Here is a 20,075-nt window from a genome sequence, read left to right as displayed (position 1 = left end):
AAAGTTTAATTCTACTATTGTAAAGAGAAATATACTTAGCCCGATGTATAAGCAAATTGCTTTAACTTGTCCACCATCATTATTCAATTTATTTGGTTGAATAATTGCCAATATAATTCACATCAAATTCCAACGATGATAAAAATCTTGTTGTTCTTTTCTCAATTGTTCACAAAAGATCATTAACGTCGATGTTTAACACAAGAATTTCCATTTAATGTTAGGTTCCATAGGAATAAAAATATGCTTTTCTCAAGACTTTTCATTATTCAATTCTAAGTTTTTAAAACTTTTGTGTATTCGTTTTAACGGCTAGCGTTTGATAAACATTTTCAAGCTAAAAAGCACCACATCAAGATGAAAAAGAATATGGCGCCTCCATTCATGTATGCCGAACAAACCGCTTGCGGTACGTTTATTCAAAGAATGTACGAATGCTTAGCGGAGATCACAACCTTTGAACCAACTTCATACGAGAAATATTAAGAGGCTGACTGATGTTCTATAAAGTTTTCAAAATAAGCACATATTTTATGAAACTTTCGAGATGTTCTTATATCTACTTCAAAGTTCTCGATGACTTTCGAAATTTGGTGGTTTTAAGAACCAAACGTGTTCTTATTTGACGAATAAAAAAGAAGTAAAAAAAACGTGTACAGCTAGAATGTTTCCATTAGTTAAGAAGTTTCAAATGATTCATTAAAATGGTAAATGTGAACAAGAATTAAAAATAATCTTACCATAGTTCTTCTTTCTATGTTCATGTGAGTAATATCCTCTGAGAAAAAAAAAATACTTACCGAAACTCTTATTCGGTAAAAGTCTAAATCAATTTTTTCGCCACAATTGACTTCACTGTAAATGTGAATGAAATTAAGCAATACGATCTTACGTGCGCCGGATTTCGATTTTGCTGATAGTTTGATATTTTCCATCCAAAAATGGTCGTATTCATTCACAAAAGATACTCATTGCCTGGATTCAACTGAAAGAAGTGCGATGCGAATCATTTATGAAATAAAAGAAAATTGATTTAATTTTATTTACTTATTTAAATTTTATTTTCATCTTATGGCTGGATAGATTTGTATGTTCAAAACATTAGTTGCTTCTTTTGAGTTATTTGCATTTTTTTTGTTCATTTCCAATATATCTAAATCAAAACCGTGTGTCACACAAATATACTTTAAAATATTGAAATGTAGCTACGAGAAACTGACGAACAAAGTAATCGTGTTCTTCACGTTAAAATAATTTAGTAGCAAAAAACATTGTCTCTTCGTGAAATGACTACTAAAATTACGTATATACAATTAACGTGTCCCATTTTATGTTGTGATGATGATAATTTACTATTTACATTTTTTGTTTTAACTTAATTAATCCCGTTTTTTGATTTTTTCTAAATATTTCGTTAGGTATAGTAAACAATCTAATATCTTTATTACGCTTGTTTATGGTCTTTTATGGTGCAATAATTTCAAAATATTATCATTTTTTTCGGATCTAATTTTTGTTTTGTCTTTTTTTAGTTATGCAGTGAATAATTTATTCATTAGAATTTATCTTAACTAGACATTTATATTCGTTTCGTCTAGTTTCAATAGTCAATAATATGGTAGTTTTGCATTTTTTGCTCTTGTTTTAACATGTGAAATGGTCGCTTTCAAAAGAACAGAGTTTGCGTTTCAATAAGTAGGAGTTGAATTTAATTACGCAAATCAATAAGAAATTAAAATCGATAATCTTAGGTGACATTTCAACTTTTTATTGAGCAAATATTTATTTAAAAATTGTTGGTAAAAGATGGAAGTGGAAAAAATGTTTTTTTTTTTTCATTCGTCCGAATCCATTTATGAATAAGTGAATCATTCAAACGATGTCAACGATGATTAAATAAATTAGTAGAAAAAAAGGAACATAAATGATACAATCAATTTTTTTTTTGAATATGTATATATAGTATTGATTTTTGTTCAATGCATTTGTTTTGCGTTCAGTTACGGACCATTTCGAAAATAAAGTTTGTTAATTCAGAAAAATTGGCAAAAAACAGGAAAAATTTAAGTTGATTATAATCTAGCTAACGAAACTAAATTTAACGAAAGTTGAGCAAATATATCAGAAGAAAAGTGTCAATTTCTAATGAGACAATCCAAATCTAATTTATCCATGATTTAAAACCTAAATCTAATCGTTTTAAAATTTAAATCACATTTTCACTTTATTATTTATCATATAATATGTTACGTTAATTAGCTTCATTTCACTTAATAAGATGATGTTCTAAATGTGTTTTGAAATTTTATTTCGAAATCATTTAAAATATTGGTAAAATGACTAAAATCCGATACAAAAAAAAAAAAAAAAACAATGCCGCATAATTCGGCGATCAATATATTTTTTTTGCTTGTGTTTGCTTTCAAAGTATTTTCAATTTGATTTGCTTTTCAAAGTATATCAAGGTAATAGGTAAAGGTTGGTAAAGGTAGTATGTATATCAAATAAAAGACCTAAAAATTGTTTAAATGACTATTCTGATTCATAAACACTCACACAATTACATAATACACACGGTGAGCTGCGCTCGGTGGCTCGTTTCCAAAGCGAAAAATTTCATCCGAGAAGAATTCACGCGATTCAGTGATAAAGTCTAGACGGATAATGATTTCCGTTATTTTGGTCAATGGAATGTTGATCGTCATTCGTGTTATGAATCGATTGCTTTTTATTTGAAATGATGAAATTGTTGTTAATTTGATTCAGATGATGTTGCTTGCGGTTCGTGGGATGCGAACGGTGATTGGAATGCATTGTCATCGCTTCAGTTTTGATATTGGTGGCCGTAACATTCGTTCTATTGTTTCGCAACGAATGCAATGCAATTTCATCGGATTGATTGTGCCAACGGTAACGATTCGTCGATGAAATATTTGTCGAACTATTATTATTTATGTTGCGATGTAAATGTCCAGTAGTTTTTCTTTCGTTCATTGTTGAATAGTAAACATTATTGCGTTTATTATGTGTATAGTCAATTTCATCGTCGTTGCTATCATTGCTATCTTGATGTTGTTCCGTATTCATGATGTCCTTCTCCCTAGCACCGTTGCTGTGATTGTTCTTTTTAACACGTGTTCGCGGCATTGATGATTGCAACGATGCCGAAATACTTAATGGAATATCATCACTCTTATATAATTTTGTGTTTGGGGTTGCATTTGAAACGTTCGGAGATAGTGGCGATGTATTATAGTTTTTCGTCATGATCATATTATTTTGTATTAAATGATTTTGATTCAATTGAATGAATACGGCTGATCGACTCGAACACATATCAACATCTTTGAAATCGTGATTATACGATATTCCACCTCTCTCTAGTTCCCTGCAGAGAGGTGGAGAAGCGTCTAGCTAGAGTTCCGTAACTGGTATTGGACGTATACCAGATGGTTGATGGTATTGTTGTGAGAATTTTGGTTGATGCAAACTCAATGTGCACGGTGCATGTGCATGTGATAGATGACGTGTAGTATGCGTATAATCTTCATCCGAAAATGTTTTTTGATATTCACGTTCTTTGGTGCCGATTGTTGAATCGCTCCATCGACCTTTGAACAATTCACGCAAACGACGTCGACATCGAAATAAAAGCAACAAAAGAATAATAATTATTGCCACTGATGTAACCATCAAAATGCCTAGCATTGCTTGTTTTTTTGTGTCATCATTACTGCAACCGATGACGCTTGGCGACAATGTCCGTAACTGTTGATCGCGTACATTCTCTGGTGCACTGCACAATACATTATCGATCGATATTTGACTAGAATTTTGTGCATTTAGAATTTGTTGCATCCATAAAATATTGCAATCGCACAATATTGGATTTTCCGAAATATCAAATGAATTTAGCTCATCCCATTTCAGTAAATTCTCTGGTATAACGGTGAGCGCATTATCATGTAGTTTTATTGTTTTCAAATGTAAAAGACCACTAAACGCACCCGCTTCAATATCGGTTAATGCTTTATTCGATGCAATCGATAATGTTTCCAAGTTTGTTGTTTCAGCGAATGCATTGTTTTCGATTTTTTGCAATTTAAGTGAACCACTTATGTCTAAATGCCGTAGATTTGTGAAGCCAGCAAAGGCTCGTGACGGTATGGTTTCAAAATTATTCTGTCCAAGCATCAATTCTTCGAGACGATTCAAATGACTCAATGCCGTGGTTGGTACTTCAGTTAACCGGTTATCGGATATGTCCAATTTACGAAGATTAAATTCGAGACCACGGAATGTATTGATCGATATGTTTGTCAAACCAGCACCTTTCAAATCAAGTGAGGTGAGCCCATTTAACCGTTCAAATGCACCATTTTCAATTGTTGTGAATACATTTATGCCCAAATACAATTCAGCAAGGCTAACAAGCGGTACAAATGATTCACTTGGTACAATTGATAACGAATTGTCATTCAAATATAATGTTCGTAAGCTTAATAAGCCATTGAATGTTGTTGCATCCACACGGTTTATGCGATTTTTACTAAGATTCAACTCCTGAAGTTTTGGCAATGTTGAAAACACATTTGCACCTAATTCATCCAAAAAATTATCGCCCAAATTCAATAATACTAATGACGTCAAACCGATAAATGTTTCATTGGTTATCGAACCAATTTTATTATGATTCAAATGAAGATCGTTCAATTTTTTCTGATACTGGAATGTTCGGGCCGGAATATTGTATAAATGATTATAGCTCAAGTCTAAATATACCAATTCCGAGTAAAATTGCACCGATGAGTCAATTGTTTTGATTTTATTCCGTTGGATAATTAATCGTTTTATCGATGGATTTAATGCAATCGGAAGAACGTCCAGTTGACCTTCGCCGCAATTCACTTCCAAATTTTGCTCATCACATTTACAACTGGCCGGACAATTGGCCAGTGCATTCAAACCAACGGCGTGTATGGCAGTGAACAGGAAAACAAACTGAACCAAATTCATCATGTTCATTGTAATATAATTGTAATTTAAATGTTGAATCTGCAAATAAATTTAATAAAACGTTTAAAATTAATAAAATATCAAAAACCAAAAATTAAAAAAAAAATCACAAAAATTGCTGGATATATAAATTATACAGCTATATGTATTGGCTATTGAACAGTTGTTCACAATTGGTGCGTGTAAATTTTAGATGACAAAATGCATTTGAAAGAGATGACTTGGAATTCCGTTCATTCTTTGACGTGGCATCTGTTCACAGCGACCCATATTTTTATTTCTAGAGAGGTCGTAATGCATATTGAAATTGTTCTATAAGTAGATGAAAAAAGCTGAACTCGATTTTTGCTGCAAATAAAACAGCGAATAAGTCAAATAACAAGAAAAGATTGTTTTTGATATGAATATGATTACATTTTGTGACAAATTGCCCAATATATATATGTGTGTGTACTGTGTACCTTCGGCATACATTCATTTAATGGAGAAAATGTCTTCGTAATTCAACGAAACTTTCACGAATATGAAAAATTATACCTAATTAAAACTATTAATTATTAGTTGTATGAAAATATTGTTTCATTTTACAGGAAAATTTTCTATTTTTCTGTTGTTAGCGAATCGACATTAGAATTGCATGGGATATATCTAGGGGTTAGACGTGCATAATGCCTATTATGTGTGTGTATCTGTGTATTCAAAAGTGTAAATAAATAAAAGAAAGCTGGAGCTGATTTAAAAGTATGTCAAACCCCTGAACGAATATGCAATCATGTTGTGTACATCGTTTGTGGATTAGCATTTTTGTAACGTGAAACATTGTACAATCGTCAAAGCGAATTTTCAACTGGATGAAAGAGAGTAACAAACAATCTGCATGTGACTAGGACTATATGTGCTTCAATGCTGAATTTTGCATATAAACAGAGTTTGAGTTGAACCATTGAACATTTGCGCTGGTGCTGCTGATCCAATGTAAACGTGTACAACCCATCCCGTTTCGAATCTCACTGGTTGAGCTCTAAATGAAATAAATTGCAAATGCAAATTGTAGCAAAACAATGTTTGCCGAAATCAGCTTTTCGCCATTGTCATCTACAACAAGCATCGCTTCTTGTGAGCTCTAACACAAATGCATTAGCGCTCTCTCTCTCGCTCTCTCTCTATCCATCTTGTTGCCTATGTCTATTGTGCTCGTTTTTCCTAATCCACATAACTTTCTGTAATTAAATTCCGAAATGCTAACTCATACACTATGCAGCGAAATAATCGCATGTGACTAGGAGGCCAGGCTTCTAGCCATATAAAACATACAGCAACTGAAACATGTGTGTTGCTTTGTCATTGCACCATTTCTGACTAAAATATGTTTTTAAATTCACAAAGACCAAAAATAGTTTGCTTGTTTAGATGGAATAACACAGCACAAAGCTCGGAATATGTCTAAATGTATTGTAGGTATAGGGATACGGATGCAAGTTTCCTTCTGAAAATCATTCAGGAAAATTCATCGACTTTTGCAATTTATGAGCGTGATGAATGATTGAATTGAGGCTGCCGAAGAAAATAAAAAAAAACACACACACACACATAATCAATTAAGCTAAGTTATATGCAGCTTCATGATGAACATCAATATTACATCTTTCAGATTATGTTTACAAAACATCTTCTTGCAAACCCACATGCACCCATAAACTTCGATTCTGCAAAAATCATTTTGTCCATCACACATAAATCAGTTTGGTTCATTTTACCAAATTGCCTAATTGGGAAAATCTAATTTGATTAAAACAACGGGCATGGTTTCTATTTTCGGGCACCATCAAAACGTTTTATGAAACTTCATTTGTCATTGGGTTTATAATTTTTGCGCTTTAAGTCAGTCCGCTGGCTTGAATTTTCTCGACCACCAGCAATTCAATTCCAAAGAATCCCGATTCATCCACCATATAGCCACCAACATGTGTACAATTTGAAATTTGCCAAAGTATGCAATTTAAATATTGTTTTTGTTTGCGATTCAGTTGATTGTTGTGTTTGTTTCAAATGTATTTGATTTTCAATGAATATAGAAAACAGTGAGATGTGGGCGATAAAAACAAAATCGATTCAGCAACAACGGTTGTCGTTGAAATAAAATGAAAATCCAAAGAAGAAACGTGAACAACGGCATTCAATAATTTAGATTAGAATACTGATTTCAGTATTTGCCAGATATCTGGTCATGACTTTTAAATTCAAAAAAATAATCATTGTTATTAAAAATCATCTAAATCAATTGAAGTTTTGTTTATTTTTCATTTCATCCTGCATATCTTGTATTCCATTTCTGAACCTGTTTCGAAATTTATCGGAGCGCGTCAGTTTCAGCCGGTCTCACATATATCCTTGCAATTCAATTCATACTTGAATTCGAATTTCATGCAGAGCGATATTCTTTTTCCAGCCGATCGTCACACTTTTTTCCCCTGCACTGCATACTAAGCAAATAATTCAGAATGTTCAAGCATACACACTATTCGTCGTATTCATGTTGAGTTCACATTATGCATAGTGAAAAGGACTAATGAAGCATTTCAAAGGCAAATCGTATACCAAACACTCATGCCGTAATGGCCAAATTGTTTTCCAAACAAAATGGAACAAACAAAAGTTATGGTAATAACATTAAAACCAAAAAAAAGATTTCGATTTTTTTATTCTCTCTCTCTCTCTCTGCCATCTCTGCCACCCCTCCCCGCTCTTTATCGCTCGAAAAAGTTTTCTTGATATGCAGAATGGGAATACGATAAATTCTCGCATTTTGATTCGAATCTTTTCAATAACCCTGCATATATGCTGCTTGGCATGAACTTTTGGCTTGAGATATGTTAATGGATAATTTAATTTTCGCGCAAAAACGTAGTTTTCGAGTTTGGGGAAAATCAAAAAGACATTCGATATGAACTTAGGCATCAGCATTCGAATTGAAAAGGTTCGAAAAGGTTCATTTCCATTGAATTTGTTTTAAGCGCCCCTTACTTTTGTTTGGATGCTGTATGTTTCTCTGCATAATAAGAAATCAATATTGAATTTTGAGAAAGCGAAGAAGAAGAAGCAGAAAAAATCATTCAATTTGTATTTGAAGATTGGAGCTTGCACACTCGAATGTACGTATATTTTTTATGCATGTGCCATAAGTACATTTTCCATTATTTGCAGCAACGAATTGATTTAGCAGTAATGGACATACATTAGTGCCTTGCGAATTAGTACACAAAGATGAACAATTAAGCAAGTGGAAACAATTCCACATTCCCTCTTTTTTGGTATGCACGAACATTGCTTTTTTCGGAAAATTGTATCTATGAGGCTAATCTATATAGAACTGTATATTGTCTATCTTAAAAGGCTCATACAAAATGGTAGATATAACAAAACATAAACAGAACAATGGACGTCCCACCTATATACATGAATCAGTTTATATTGAACAAATTTGTTCTTTTTTTTCGGCCATCAAATCGACAAATACTGATTACCACATAACAATTTATCGCGTCGCTCTCAAAGTCGTAATCAAAACCAAAAAAAAAGAACCAAATAGAGGTCCATCGATTTGAATGCTCTTTCTGTTATGCGATAGTAATAAGTGTTGATCAAAAATTAGTGTGGTATAGTTTGCCAAAAAGAGTGATTTTTGTATATTTGTGGATACGCTATAACAACAATGCTTCGGGACAGAAATTCAATTTACTCTCTATGTGTATTTGTCGAAATGGTCGATTTTTGTGCAGAAAAATTTGATTTGAAAAAGTGAACGCCGAAAATAACTTGTTTTCTGGCCAAACAAACATTAAATGGTTGAATCGATATGAGCAACGATAATAACGGCGCATAAACGATTGTATGCCAAATCGCCTAGGAGTTTGTTTTTTTTTTTGTTGGGAGGACGACGCATCAATTGCGACGTCAACTACGACGACGACAATGAAGACTATGATGTTGATGATGATGGTGAGATTTCGAAATTTATTTTTGCTATGCAGCAGCTATCCTTCACACAGATTATTCTATTGCAGGGGAACGATATATTTTCGGTTGCCACATTGAAATATCATTAAAAGTGGCTGAGAGTCATTTTTCTGATAAGGCGGATGTTCTTCGACCTCGGAATCGTCAAACAGCGGGTACGACACACAATTCACACACAAGAAGCTTCAAAAGTACATACACACAGTAACCACAACCACACAACCACACACCCCCACGGTGAATAGAAGAAGAAGTTAAATAAAACCAGGGCAAAAACCTATTTATTCTTAGAATTTTTATTCCTTTCAATACCATAAGTATGCTATTATTCAGATTGCTTTCGCCCAATATCGATGGCTACGTTGTACATACACAAAAGTGACTTTATTTAACGGCACTTCATTCCATTTATACAAAGTTCTCACACCAAATGCTAAAGGATATATTGTGTCAATGGAAGAAACCAAACTGACAAACAAATGTAAATGGAAAGAGGATGCGACGAAGCAATACCAATGGATAATATGGTTCATATCGGTTTGTATACTTTGCGATAAGCTAATGTTTAAGTCTATTAAATTGTGATTTTGCACTTTAAAAACGTAATAGTATGTTTATATATTGACTTTAACGTACAGATAAAGAACTGCTTTTATCATTGGCATTTCGGATTGGCCCTATTGTGATCGCTTTTCTTGCTCTTCACTTTCTGCAATGTGATTTTAAGCTTAATGTAATTCAAGTAATTTTTCTTGTTATTTGTGAGAGGTTCTTCTTTTTTTTCATCAGGGGGTTTGTTGGATTTGATTGTTTGAACCAAACGACATTTATTTCGATGCAAGAAAATAGAAAGGATACCAATTGCAATTGTGTGCCATCACCGCACAAACTCATTATTTTCGATTATTTGGTTTGTATTTTATTGTCTTGTGGTTTTTTTCTCTCACTCTCTCTCTCTCCTTTGCTTTTTATTTGGCGGCGTTTCCGTCTGATTCTTTTTTTTATTATTACATTCATGTCGTTGATAAATACGAATACGGTTAAGTGACACTCTGAACAAAATGTGTGTCATAAATGTGGTTTTTCTTTGAGCCATTACATCACATGTGTCATATCTTTAATTCAAATTCTAACCACATCGAAATAAAATCCATAACTCAATTGAAATGATTTAGTTCACTCACCAAGAATATTGGCTCATTGTACAAAGAGAATGTTTGGTTAAATTATTGGTCGTTTGTGTGTTCCATGAAACTGTCACTTCATTCTTAATGTGGATAATGAGATTATTTTACATAAATCAATGATCTTAAATTAAATTTAAATTTAATTTTTGTTTTCTCCATCTATAATTTATGGACTTTGTGGTAAATAAGTTTTTATCGTTTTTTTTTTTTTTTCAAAACAACAAAAAATAATTCAAATTTAAATGCTGAATGGTTGTGTCACATAACTGTGCTAAGTTGAATACTTGTGAGTTTTTGGCTGTCAGTTCGTTGAAAACAAAACTTAAATTTATACGCAGATGACAAGTAAATATATTCCCCTAATTCGTTTCGGATACAAAAGTGATACAGAGCATGGCAAATGCCGAGCGAAAACAGAAGAAGGAACGAAAAAAGGTCGCCAAAACTTTTTCGTGACATGAACATGATAATGTTTGTGAAGTGAAACAGCTGTATTCGTACACTTGCCAACAAAAGTTTGGACTCACTTAAAGTTTCTCTTTTTTTTCGCCTCCACACGCACATTAAAGGAATGCACAAGACACATTACCAAATGGAATTTCTTTTGCGCTGTGTTTTGACGAAAGCATCCAATGGATTTAAAGATATGAAATTTATTGTTCTACTAGTAAAAAAATGAATGTGTTGATTAGAGTTAATTCATTTGGAGTGCTAAGAAATAGTTTAAAAACGGTTAGCGACGAAACTGACTTCAAAAAACTAGCGATTCACCGGTTGATGATGCCAAACGATTCCTCGCTCTAAAAGAATATTGTTGATGGTGTCTTGACACAATTTTTTTTTTAGAAATTTTGATGGATGTATAAAATAATAAGAGTTTTATAAACAATCCTCTCCGCAGACATTAAAATTGAAGTTTTATTCGCAAAAGTCACCATCAACGTACCGATGTTTTCAAAATTTACACTCTTTTCTATCGATAACTACCGATGTTAATATGCAGAAGGTTAGCCATTTTGTGTTTTCACAATTTGTGAGCAGAAAAAAAAAATTGTCATCGCTCAATGCGCAATAAAGTTTCGATAGAAAAATCGAAAAGTTTTCTTCAGCGAACATTCTTTTGAATCTTCCATCTATAACTACTATATTTTTGTCAAGACTTTTGAGTTTAAATTGGGCGTTTTTTTAAAAAAACCTATCAATTGGTTGGATAACAATTTTAATATTTCATCGTACAATTTTAAAGTTACTTTCTTTGTTTGAAACTCTCGTCATGCCTGACATCCGTCTTTGCGCGATACGTTTCTCTTTGCACGACAGCATTTTCGACAAAGAAATGGCCGCTGCCTCAATGCTAACAATGAGCTTTTATCATATGCTTCATTATTTTGAAATATTTGCAATGTTAAAAGGTTTAACATTTCTTATCATTTGCGAATCGCATAAAGTATTAATCACATCTGTACGAAAAAAAAAACATAACAATTCAACGATAAAAGACGTTTTAAACAGATTTTTAGTAGTATTGAATGCTTGCCGCTAATTTCATCACGCAATAGATAAATTTTGGACCATACCAAATTGCAATATCGCTCACATTTTTTCATGGTTTTTAACACGATACAAATTAATTGTAGCGAATTTATTGTGAATGAAACGAGTGAACACTTTCGATGGCTTGATGTTATGATATTCCATTTTGAAAGTGGCAAATACTGCGAAAAAAGAGCGTCATAATATAAATTACGAACACATTTTTTTTTTTGCAAAATATACATTAAGAAAATAGACAAAAAAGAGAAGATATATCCAATTATCATGAAATAATTGTTTGAGTTGTTGACTAAAGATACAAAACAACGTGTTTTCTATGTTTTTAAACCATTTTTTTCTTCTCGAAAAACGAAATCAACAAAATGACAAATGTATATTCAGATCGTACTCATTTCAATCAGACCTATGTCAAATCAAATTTTCACTCTGTCATTATAACTTCAACAACATCTGCGAACTGGTATCTGCCATGCCAATGAATTGCTTGCTTGTTATTTACAATTCATTTTCAGCTTTTTTTTCGTTCATCGCATGGCTTTATTAGCTAGTTCACCGAAAGGCAGTTAAAATAAAAAACGAAGCAGAAAAAATATTACATTAATAAAAATTATGAAATTATAAACGACTTTTCACTATCGTTATTGCCGCTTCCAAGTTAAAATTCATTGTTTTTGCCCAGTAACTTTTTACATTGTTCAGTTTCACTGCAAAATTATGTCGCTCATTTTATTAGGAGGAGTGTATGTTGCAGAGACATCATTCTTTGTGATACGGAAAACAATGTTATTTGCTCATTTTACTTACTAATTGTTCGAAACACACACACAAAAAATATCATTTATGAAAACGTAAGTGAATTTTATTTTAAATTCGTAGTATAGAATAATTATTTACAAAGAGATTTGATTTCATGAAATGTGGCCATATATCTATGGGTGAGTATCAAAGTTGCTTATGCATTGAGAATTTAGTGTCAAGTCAGCCAATCCGTGTTTAATTTATACAACAAATTCAATCATAAATACGCTATAAATATTGTGCTGAAACAAGTATATGTCTTCGGTTGAAAATGTGTTTGTTAGAAAAGATATGTGTACAGTAACAAAAACTTGAGAAGGGAAGCTAGAGATTCAAGTGAAAATAAAGGAGATATTTTTTTTCTTTATTTTATGTGGATTTTTTTAAGCAAACTCATTATTTGCTTTCGTATCAAATTTCAGAAATATGCAAAGAAATCGAATTCAAAACGAGCGGACAGAAACTGGTTTTCCAAGTTTTTTTTTTATCTCGATACTCTTGAGATATTATTCAGAAACGAGAGTGCAAATGAATTATGTATGTTTATCTAAAACATTCTTTGGTCGGTAATTTTTTATTTAGATGCGTTTTCTACCATCTCAATGTGAATATATACAGAAAAAAAATGAAGAAAAATGACGCACAGAAGGCGAAAAATATGATAAAATGTTATTGGAGTGAGGAATCTCATTGCGCAGCATCGACGTAAAACACAGCACACGAACAATTTATAAACATAGATACATTGGCAGTCACTATGAATACCGTGTTGATGAATGATGAAAAATAAAACTATTATTTGTGAACGGCATCCGATATTAAATCAAAAATAATGAAAATCAGACACACTTCTGATACCGAAATGAGACTCTTATAAGAACTGAACACGAAATGTTTATTGTGAGAGCAAAAACCATGGCAAAATCGCAAAAATTATTATCAATATAGATCGTTTGAATCATTGAACGAGAAAATCAACTGTTTCCAAATGTTGTTATTTTTCAATTACTTTTGCAATTTATAGTTAATACCGTTTGCTTTGACTCTTTTTGAAGTTTGTGCATCATTTGGCAGTTAGATAATAAATATTTCAGAAATTGTTTGACAATGCCATGAGACATCAAAAAATGTTAAAAGTTTGTTAAAGCAATTAACCACAACGCCTCATGGACCGCAAAATACTAAAATTGACATGTGATGCGGATAGAAGACTATGTGACATTGATTCATTGTTAAAACTATACAAATGACTATCAGAGATGGTGATGGAATGTTCTACTGTATATAAGAGCAATCAATGGTTGATATTGTTGAAGATATGAGCTGTTTGGTTTTCACAAATATGTCAGTTTGAAATGTTCGTATTTGAATTTGAAACACAGATGTTGAAGTGGTGAAGAGAAGCGTTTGACCTCAAAAGAGAAAGTTTCTATGCAGGTTAAATGAAACGCGTAAACAGTTGAAATATACATGTTAGTAGATGTTACTTAATAAGTGATTATATCAACAATGAAATGCGGTACGATTCGTGTTTGTTTTATGGGTGTCATATTCAGTGCATAAGAGATGAAACCAGGTGACTGATATGCGGTTTGCGACCATAAATTTCGGCATAACTTCCAGTGTGATGGTGCCGAGTGTTTTTAATTTGGGAATATTCTACGATGGACGATGCTATTTATGTTACTTTGCTTCAAATATGGATTTTTGTTTTGAATTGAAAACTTGTTCTACGAAATTTTAACCAATTGCATAATAATTATGTTTTAATCGAAATTCCAATTTTTGGATAACACACACACACACACAAACACACCATATCTCTGTGTCTGGTGGCGATATATATTATAAATGACAAAAATACAAAGTTAAATCACAACACAACACGACGGAATAATATAAACTGGAATTTCGAGAAAAGTTTAATTAGAGTTTTAATTTTATGCATTACATTTTCGATGAGCAAAAATAAACTTCGAAAAATATGATTCATATTTCTAAAAATAGTTCATGGCCTAAATTAGAAATAATCCCATTCTTCACTTGACGCTGTATTGTTTGCAAGCGGCAGAAATACACTCACAAATTAGTCACAACATAAATAAAACGGAGTTAATATTTTATTCTTGACAACTATATTTTTTTGTTTTGTTTAGTTAATTACCAGAACTAAAATTATTCCAACTAATATCGTTAAGCAACTATTGACGGTTATTTAATTTTGCTCATTTTTAGTACTTAACGAAGCATATTCAGTTGTTTATGGCTAAATTCCAATCTATCTATATAAACCAAATAAAGCTTGCATATATAAAATACAAGCTGCTGTGGTCAATAACTTCATATGTGGTATACACATGTCAGTAAGATTAAATAGATTCCATTTTAACGTAATACGATTGCGTAAATATTTCATGTTCGAAATGGATTAAAACCAATTTTAATTAAATTTCTTCAAGAAAGTATGGTAGAGTAAACCATATTTGAAATCGTTACAGTATAATATTTATCAAAATTTTGTCAGTTGTATAGAAATGGGTTAGTTCTGAGGGGTGTTATTTTTGCAAATTGTTTAACGCACATGAAAGATGGCCCAAGCAGTAAATCAGACCGAATTTAAGTCGATTCTAAGTAAATTATCGGAAATCGACGAAAATTCGACCAAGTTTGCTGTTAGAAAGCAAGTGAATTCCTCGTTCTTATCTTATTTGTAACCTGCAAAGAAATGCTGATTTTTTTTCGGGGATAATCCCAAACAAATTTAAATTAATTATCAATGAGTGATTAAAATAAGCAGAACATTTGTTGCGAATGATTAAGCAAGAATCGATTAAGCAAGAAACACTATCGGGATGCACGGTTAATAATATGAATAAAAATGCAAAAATGAAAAGGATTCATTAATGTTAAATATTACATTTAAAGTTACATTATGAAACATCAGTAAAATTAAATCAAAGCACGTTTTTCACGTTATTTCAAACCAAAGTAGAATATGTAAATTTTGAATCTAAAAATAGAACAAAAGTGTGCTAAATGTATAACCAAAAATGCATACGAAAATCAATAAAGACAATGTAAAATGGAATGAAATGGAGACGTTCCAAATTAATAAGCAGTAACAACCGAAAATAATGGATAATAGATTGAATAACATGCATATTACATTCATCGCGTGGCAATGCTAAATAGATAGTGCAATGAATCGTCTTTGTTTCTTTAATGCGAAGATTATATTGCATTATTTTCATAGTCTGCATAGTAAGACCACTCGATGTGATGTCCAATATCTTGTAAAATGGATTTTAAACTAAAAGTACTAGTAATTGTTTCAGTATTTTCTTTACAAATTATGCTTCCAAACAAATTATGAAAAAAAAAATCTTTCAAATTTCAAAAAGTTTTTTTCATCTTTCGTAGACTGAACAAACGAACTCATTAATATGGCCAAATGTAATATATTTTAGATTTTCGAAGAAACAGTTTTTGATGCAAGTTTAACTTAATGCGTAAAGAAGAACATGTAGTAATTGAATCATGCATCGATTTCTTATACCAACTGTCTTCAACACATTAAAAACAAAACTTTTTTTTACAACATTTTCTGTTTTTTTTTTTTTAAATTAGTTCCAATTGAGCCAAATAAATTTCAATATACGATGAATCCAAATAAGGTACGAATCATCGATAGTCATATACGGAAAAAGTTGAGAAGTTCATACCATAGCGTGGTTTCTTGACATGTTGAAAATCAAAGATTTATAAAATATTTATAGAAGATTTGCAGAGCTGCTATTAGAAAGCGTAAGAGGACTGGTGCCGCACCTGAATACAAGAAAAAACAGCAATTACAAGAAAAGTGTACGCTCCGCGGTATTCATACCAGCTCTGAAATTTTGAGTGAAAAAAATCTTTGTAAAGCCAATGTATCGGAGAAAATAGAAATTCCAGGAGAACTGCGGTTATTGATGAAAAACATCGTATTTACATGCGTTCAAAAAAAAGTGTTGTTACTTTTTTTTGTCGTCCCATCAATAGCTTCAGTTTTTCTCTCTGAATTTTATATTTATTCTAAGGCATTCGAAATGAAGAAAAGATTTAAGTAGCCATAATGCATATATATTCGGTTTGGTAATGAATATGGACTTCCATTATATATTATGTAATATCGCCTATGTACAAAAAGATGTTTCAAATTAAATAAAATTGGTCCATTATCATGTTCATTCGTATGCTATAAATTTCATCATGCTAACCATTAACACATAGATAGAGTGAAGTGCAATAAGATGACGACTCACTTTTGTTGTCCAATGACGAGCATCCATGATCGAAAATTGCGGCGGCGTTCGTCATCCAAAATGTATTAATTATATCCCACGTTCGATAAGAAATATAATTTCTTCATTGATTACAATTTATACGCCCACATAATATTTGATAAAAGTTTTTAATGCCATTTACTATTATTTGCAAAACAGTAAAGTCGGCTTACACTGTTCGTTTTTCATCCATGCACTGAATTTTATTACATCATCTGAACAAACGTCTGATTGTATATCTATGATTTGCACTAAATTTTGTAACTGACTAAATGAACGATGGTGTTGAACATATGGCACTATGTTAACAGAATATTATATTTAACTCGGAGCATTGATTAACTTTTAATGTAATTCTCAGTACTTGTCTTGGTATTTGCTCTGAATTTTCGCTATAAAACTTTGGTAATTTTTTTATGTTATACTGTAACGATTCCATTTCCTGTTAAATTAAATTTCGGCAAATGAATTTTCACTATTGAATGGATTCAGTTTTTGGGATCCAAGTGAACAAAATAGAACAGTGAAATTGGAATGGAATTTAAGCAAGCAAAAAAAAAAAAAAGACAGAGATATTTTCAATTTTCAAGTTTATAAAAGTGATTTGCAAAAAATCCGAACTTTTTTCGGTTTGTTAAATCAATAAATAAACAAAATGAATCGTTATTCAGCCATCGTTCAAAAACGTGTAAAATCGCCGACAGCCAACTGAATTTCCATCCAACACAGTTGCACAACAAAAAACACCGAGTGATATGCATACAGTACATTGTACTGAGTACACCGCTCCCAATTATCAGAGCATCAACAATTGAATTAAATTTTAAAATTGTTACATTGAAAACAAACAATGAATTCACTGACAATTATCCCATATTCATGAATATTTGATTGATATTCTGGGTCTAGCCTCATACTTTATTCATGTGTGTGTGTATTCGGATACAAACCTATTCATTCATGTAAATGACCAACAACATAATCTCTTCTTTTCACACATACACAACATGGTTATCAAGTCCTATTCATTATTTCTGTGAACACTTTTCAATCAATTTACATAGCTTTTCTTCGTGGGATTTGTATCAAATTAATTCTGTCAACAGCTATCATTCTAATCAGCCTAATGTGGAAAATAGTTTAGATTTTTCTTTTTTTGAGCCAAAGTTGTAATACTCACATTTTTTGTATCTACTTCACTTCAATTTACGAGATGCACCGATATCAATATATCAACGATTAGCCAGATTACGTTGATTTCTTTTTATTAGCAACTCATAGATGTCCATATGGTGTTCCCATAAGCGTGGTTGGTCGGTGGTTATTTTTCGTAGTCAGATTATCGGAACACTGCGTTGAAACAACATCAAAATGCTACGACCGATTTCACTGTTGAAAAGAGAGAAAAAAATAGATATAAGAAATTAAAAAATATACACATTATAGTTTTATGAAATGATGGAATGATGCTATTAACTCATAAAATCATCGGTGTTGAAACAATAGTTGATTCAAAATTATTGCCATAAGATATAAAAATCGAATCTTTCTTTACATTTGATATCACGTTAAGTCTGCGTGGTTATTGCTTTTTTGTCGCGTCACAAATCGTGACCATCAATAAATTCAACGAAAATGGATGCAAATTTAATATCGTATCAAGAATGTTCCACATCATGTTCAACCAAATTATTAGATAGAAAAATCACGATCACAGTTCTGTTGGCTCGAATCATTCGATAGCTATTCTCAGTTAGTACAATGCATGTATATCAATATTAAAAAAAGGTTTAAGACAATTTTCAAGCGAATGCCATACCCAAATGTTGAAAGAATCAGTAGATTCTTTGTCGCTTCCATCAGATTAGATAATATGCACTCAAGTCAAAGGAAATGTTAAAATTCTTGTTGGTCTGGATTTTCTAATTAACATTATATTGATAAGATTTGTTTCAATCAGTCATTTTGGGATAGGTGCTATAAAAAAGCCACCCATAAAATTCACCAAAAGATGTAAAAAAGGAGACACTCGACTCAAACCATAAAAGTATATTTTTTTCTTCTCACTTCAGAGAATGTTGGTTACCATCTTCGTTTCTATTCTTTTTTTTTGGTTTCGTTAAATTTGCTCATGTTTTTAATAAGCGCTACGACAAAAGAAAAACTCAAAGAAAAAAAAAGAGCCAGAAAGTTCTATTGTGATTTCAAATCAACCCGTATATATTATGTCAATTGTAGCATGTGGAAGAAATTCTGAATGAATCGATAAATCAATAAATAAACTAGTATGTATTCACATTCAGCAATAAATTTGAGCATATTTGTATTTGTTTGTGGACGCTTGTTTAGTTTGTATGTGAGTCTGTATGTATGTAAGCTGGTTTTATTATTCGTTGTCGATCAAACATTGTTCAATTGATCGTTTGCTTTGAGCTTATTCTCAAACAATCAATCGACCAATTAATTTCCCAATCGAATTTATTGTGAATACATATTAAAATTTCTGAACAATTGGGAATTCGATGCGCATTTTGAATTTTGATCGAAACCCCAGAATAGAGTATGCACTTCAGACTTATACCGAAAGACAGTGAATTTCATTAGGTCTATAAATTTCTAAAGGAAGTTGAATATAGTTCGAAGACCTTATTTACTAAAAAGGACTTTTGCTTTTTGCAAAAGGTCACACACAGAGTTACGTGATGTGAAATATATTTAGGTTTTGCTCTCCACTTTATTCCATGCACATTCATTACTTAAAGAAGAGTGTATAGTTTTGTTCGCGGTTTTTCATGGTATTCATAAGAGCAAAAGAGATTAGATTCTTCAACAAAGTTGAAGTACTTTTCAACTCTCCGACTCTTCAACTTGATGAAAATACGAATTTGCTGGTCTCTTATCAGTGATGCAAAAAATACGGATAAACATACTTTCCGTTTTTGTAAATTTAAGAGCAACCACCGTACCCGTACTGAAGTATTGAGCAATTTTTTTAATTTATTTTCTAGTATCTTTGAGCATAGTTTTGGAGTGACCGTGAAGGCATAATTTGTGTTTAAAAGTATACCACCTCAAAAGTTGAATACCTGAGCTCTTTGTGAAAATATTAAAAATTATGCTTTCAAATTGTGTTGTACATCCGAAAATGTGTTGTATCCGATTCAACTGTGTTGCGAGAGTT

The 20,075-nt window shown here is 31.8% G+C and overlaps 2 protein-coding genes across 5 annotated transcripts in view; both read right to left on the bottom strand.

Moving 5' to 3' along the window:
* Window positions 1-2,360: 2,360 nt before the first annotated feature.
* The window catches only part of LOC116352396 (leucine-rich repeat-containing protein 15-like), a 37,958-nt gene continuing 20,243 nt past the window's right edge, over window positions 2,361-20,075 (bottom strand). For all 4 annotated transcript variants that reach the window (XM_031784953.1, XM_031784955.1, XM_031784952.1 and 1 more), the window contains 2 exons: window positions 18,075-18,283; window positions 2,361-5,055 (listed from right to left, as the gene is read on the bottom strand). In XM_031784953.1, coding sequence (XP_031640813.1) covers window positions 3,415-5,025 — 1,611 coding nt within the window. In that variant the 5' untranslated portion in view covers window positions 5,026-5,055; window positions 18,075-18,283 and the 3' untranslated portion in view covers window positions 2,361-3,414. The remainder of the gene's footprint in view (window positions 5,056-18,074; window positions 18,284-20,075) is intronic.
* Window positions 2,641-3,267, bottom strand: LOC116336799 (GATA zinc finger domain-containing protein 4-like). The gene has a single exon (XM_031760940.1). It carries the CDS (start codon window positions 3,265-3,267, stop codon window positions 2,641-2,643), a length of 627 nt encoding a protein of 208 aa, XP_031616800.1.

The sequence above is a fragment of the Contarinia nasturtii genome, unplaced genomic scaffold (genome assembly GCF_009176525.2).
Source record: "Contarinia nasturtii isolate CC-2019 unplaced genomic scaffold, AAFC_CNas_1.1 Cnas_scaffold_187, whole genome shotgun sequence".
NCBI classification, from domain to species: Eukaryota; Metazoa; Arthropoda; class Insecta; order Diptera; family Cecidomyiidae; genus Contarinia; species Contarinia nasturtii.
Note: the sequence above shows the minus strand (reverse complement) of the source record. Positions and strands in the feature narration are given on the sequence as shown.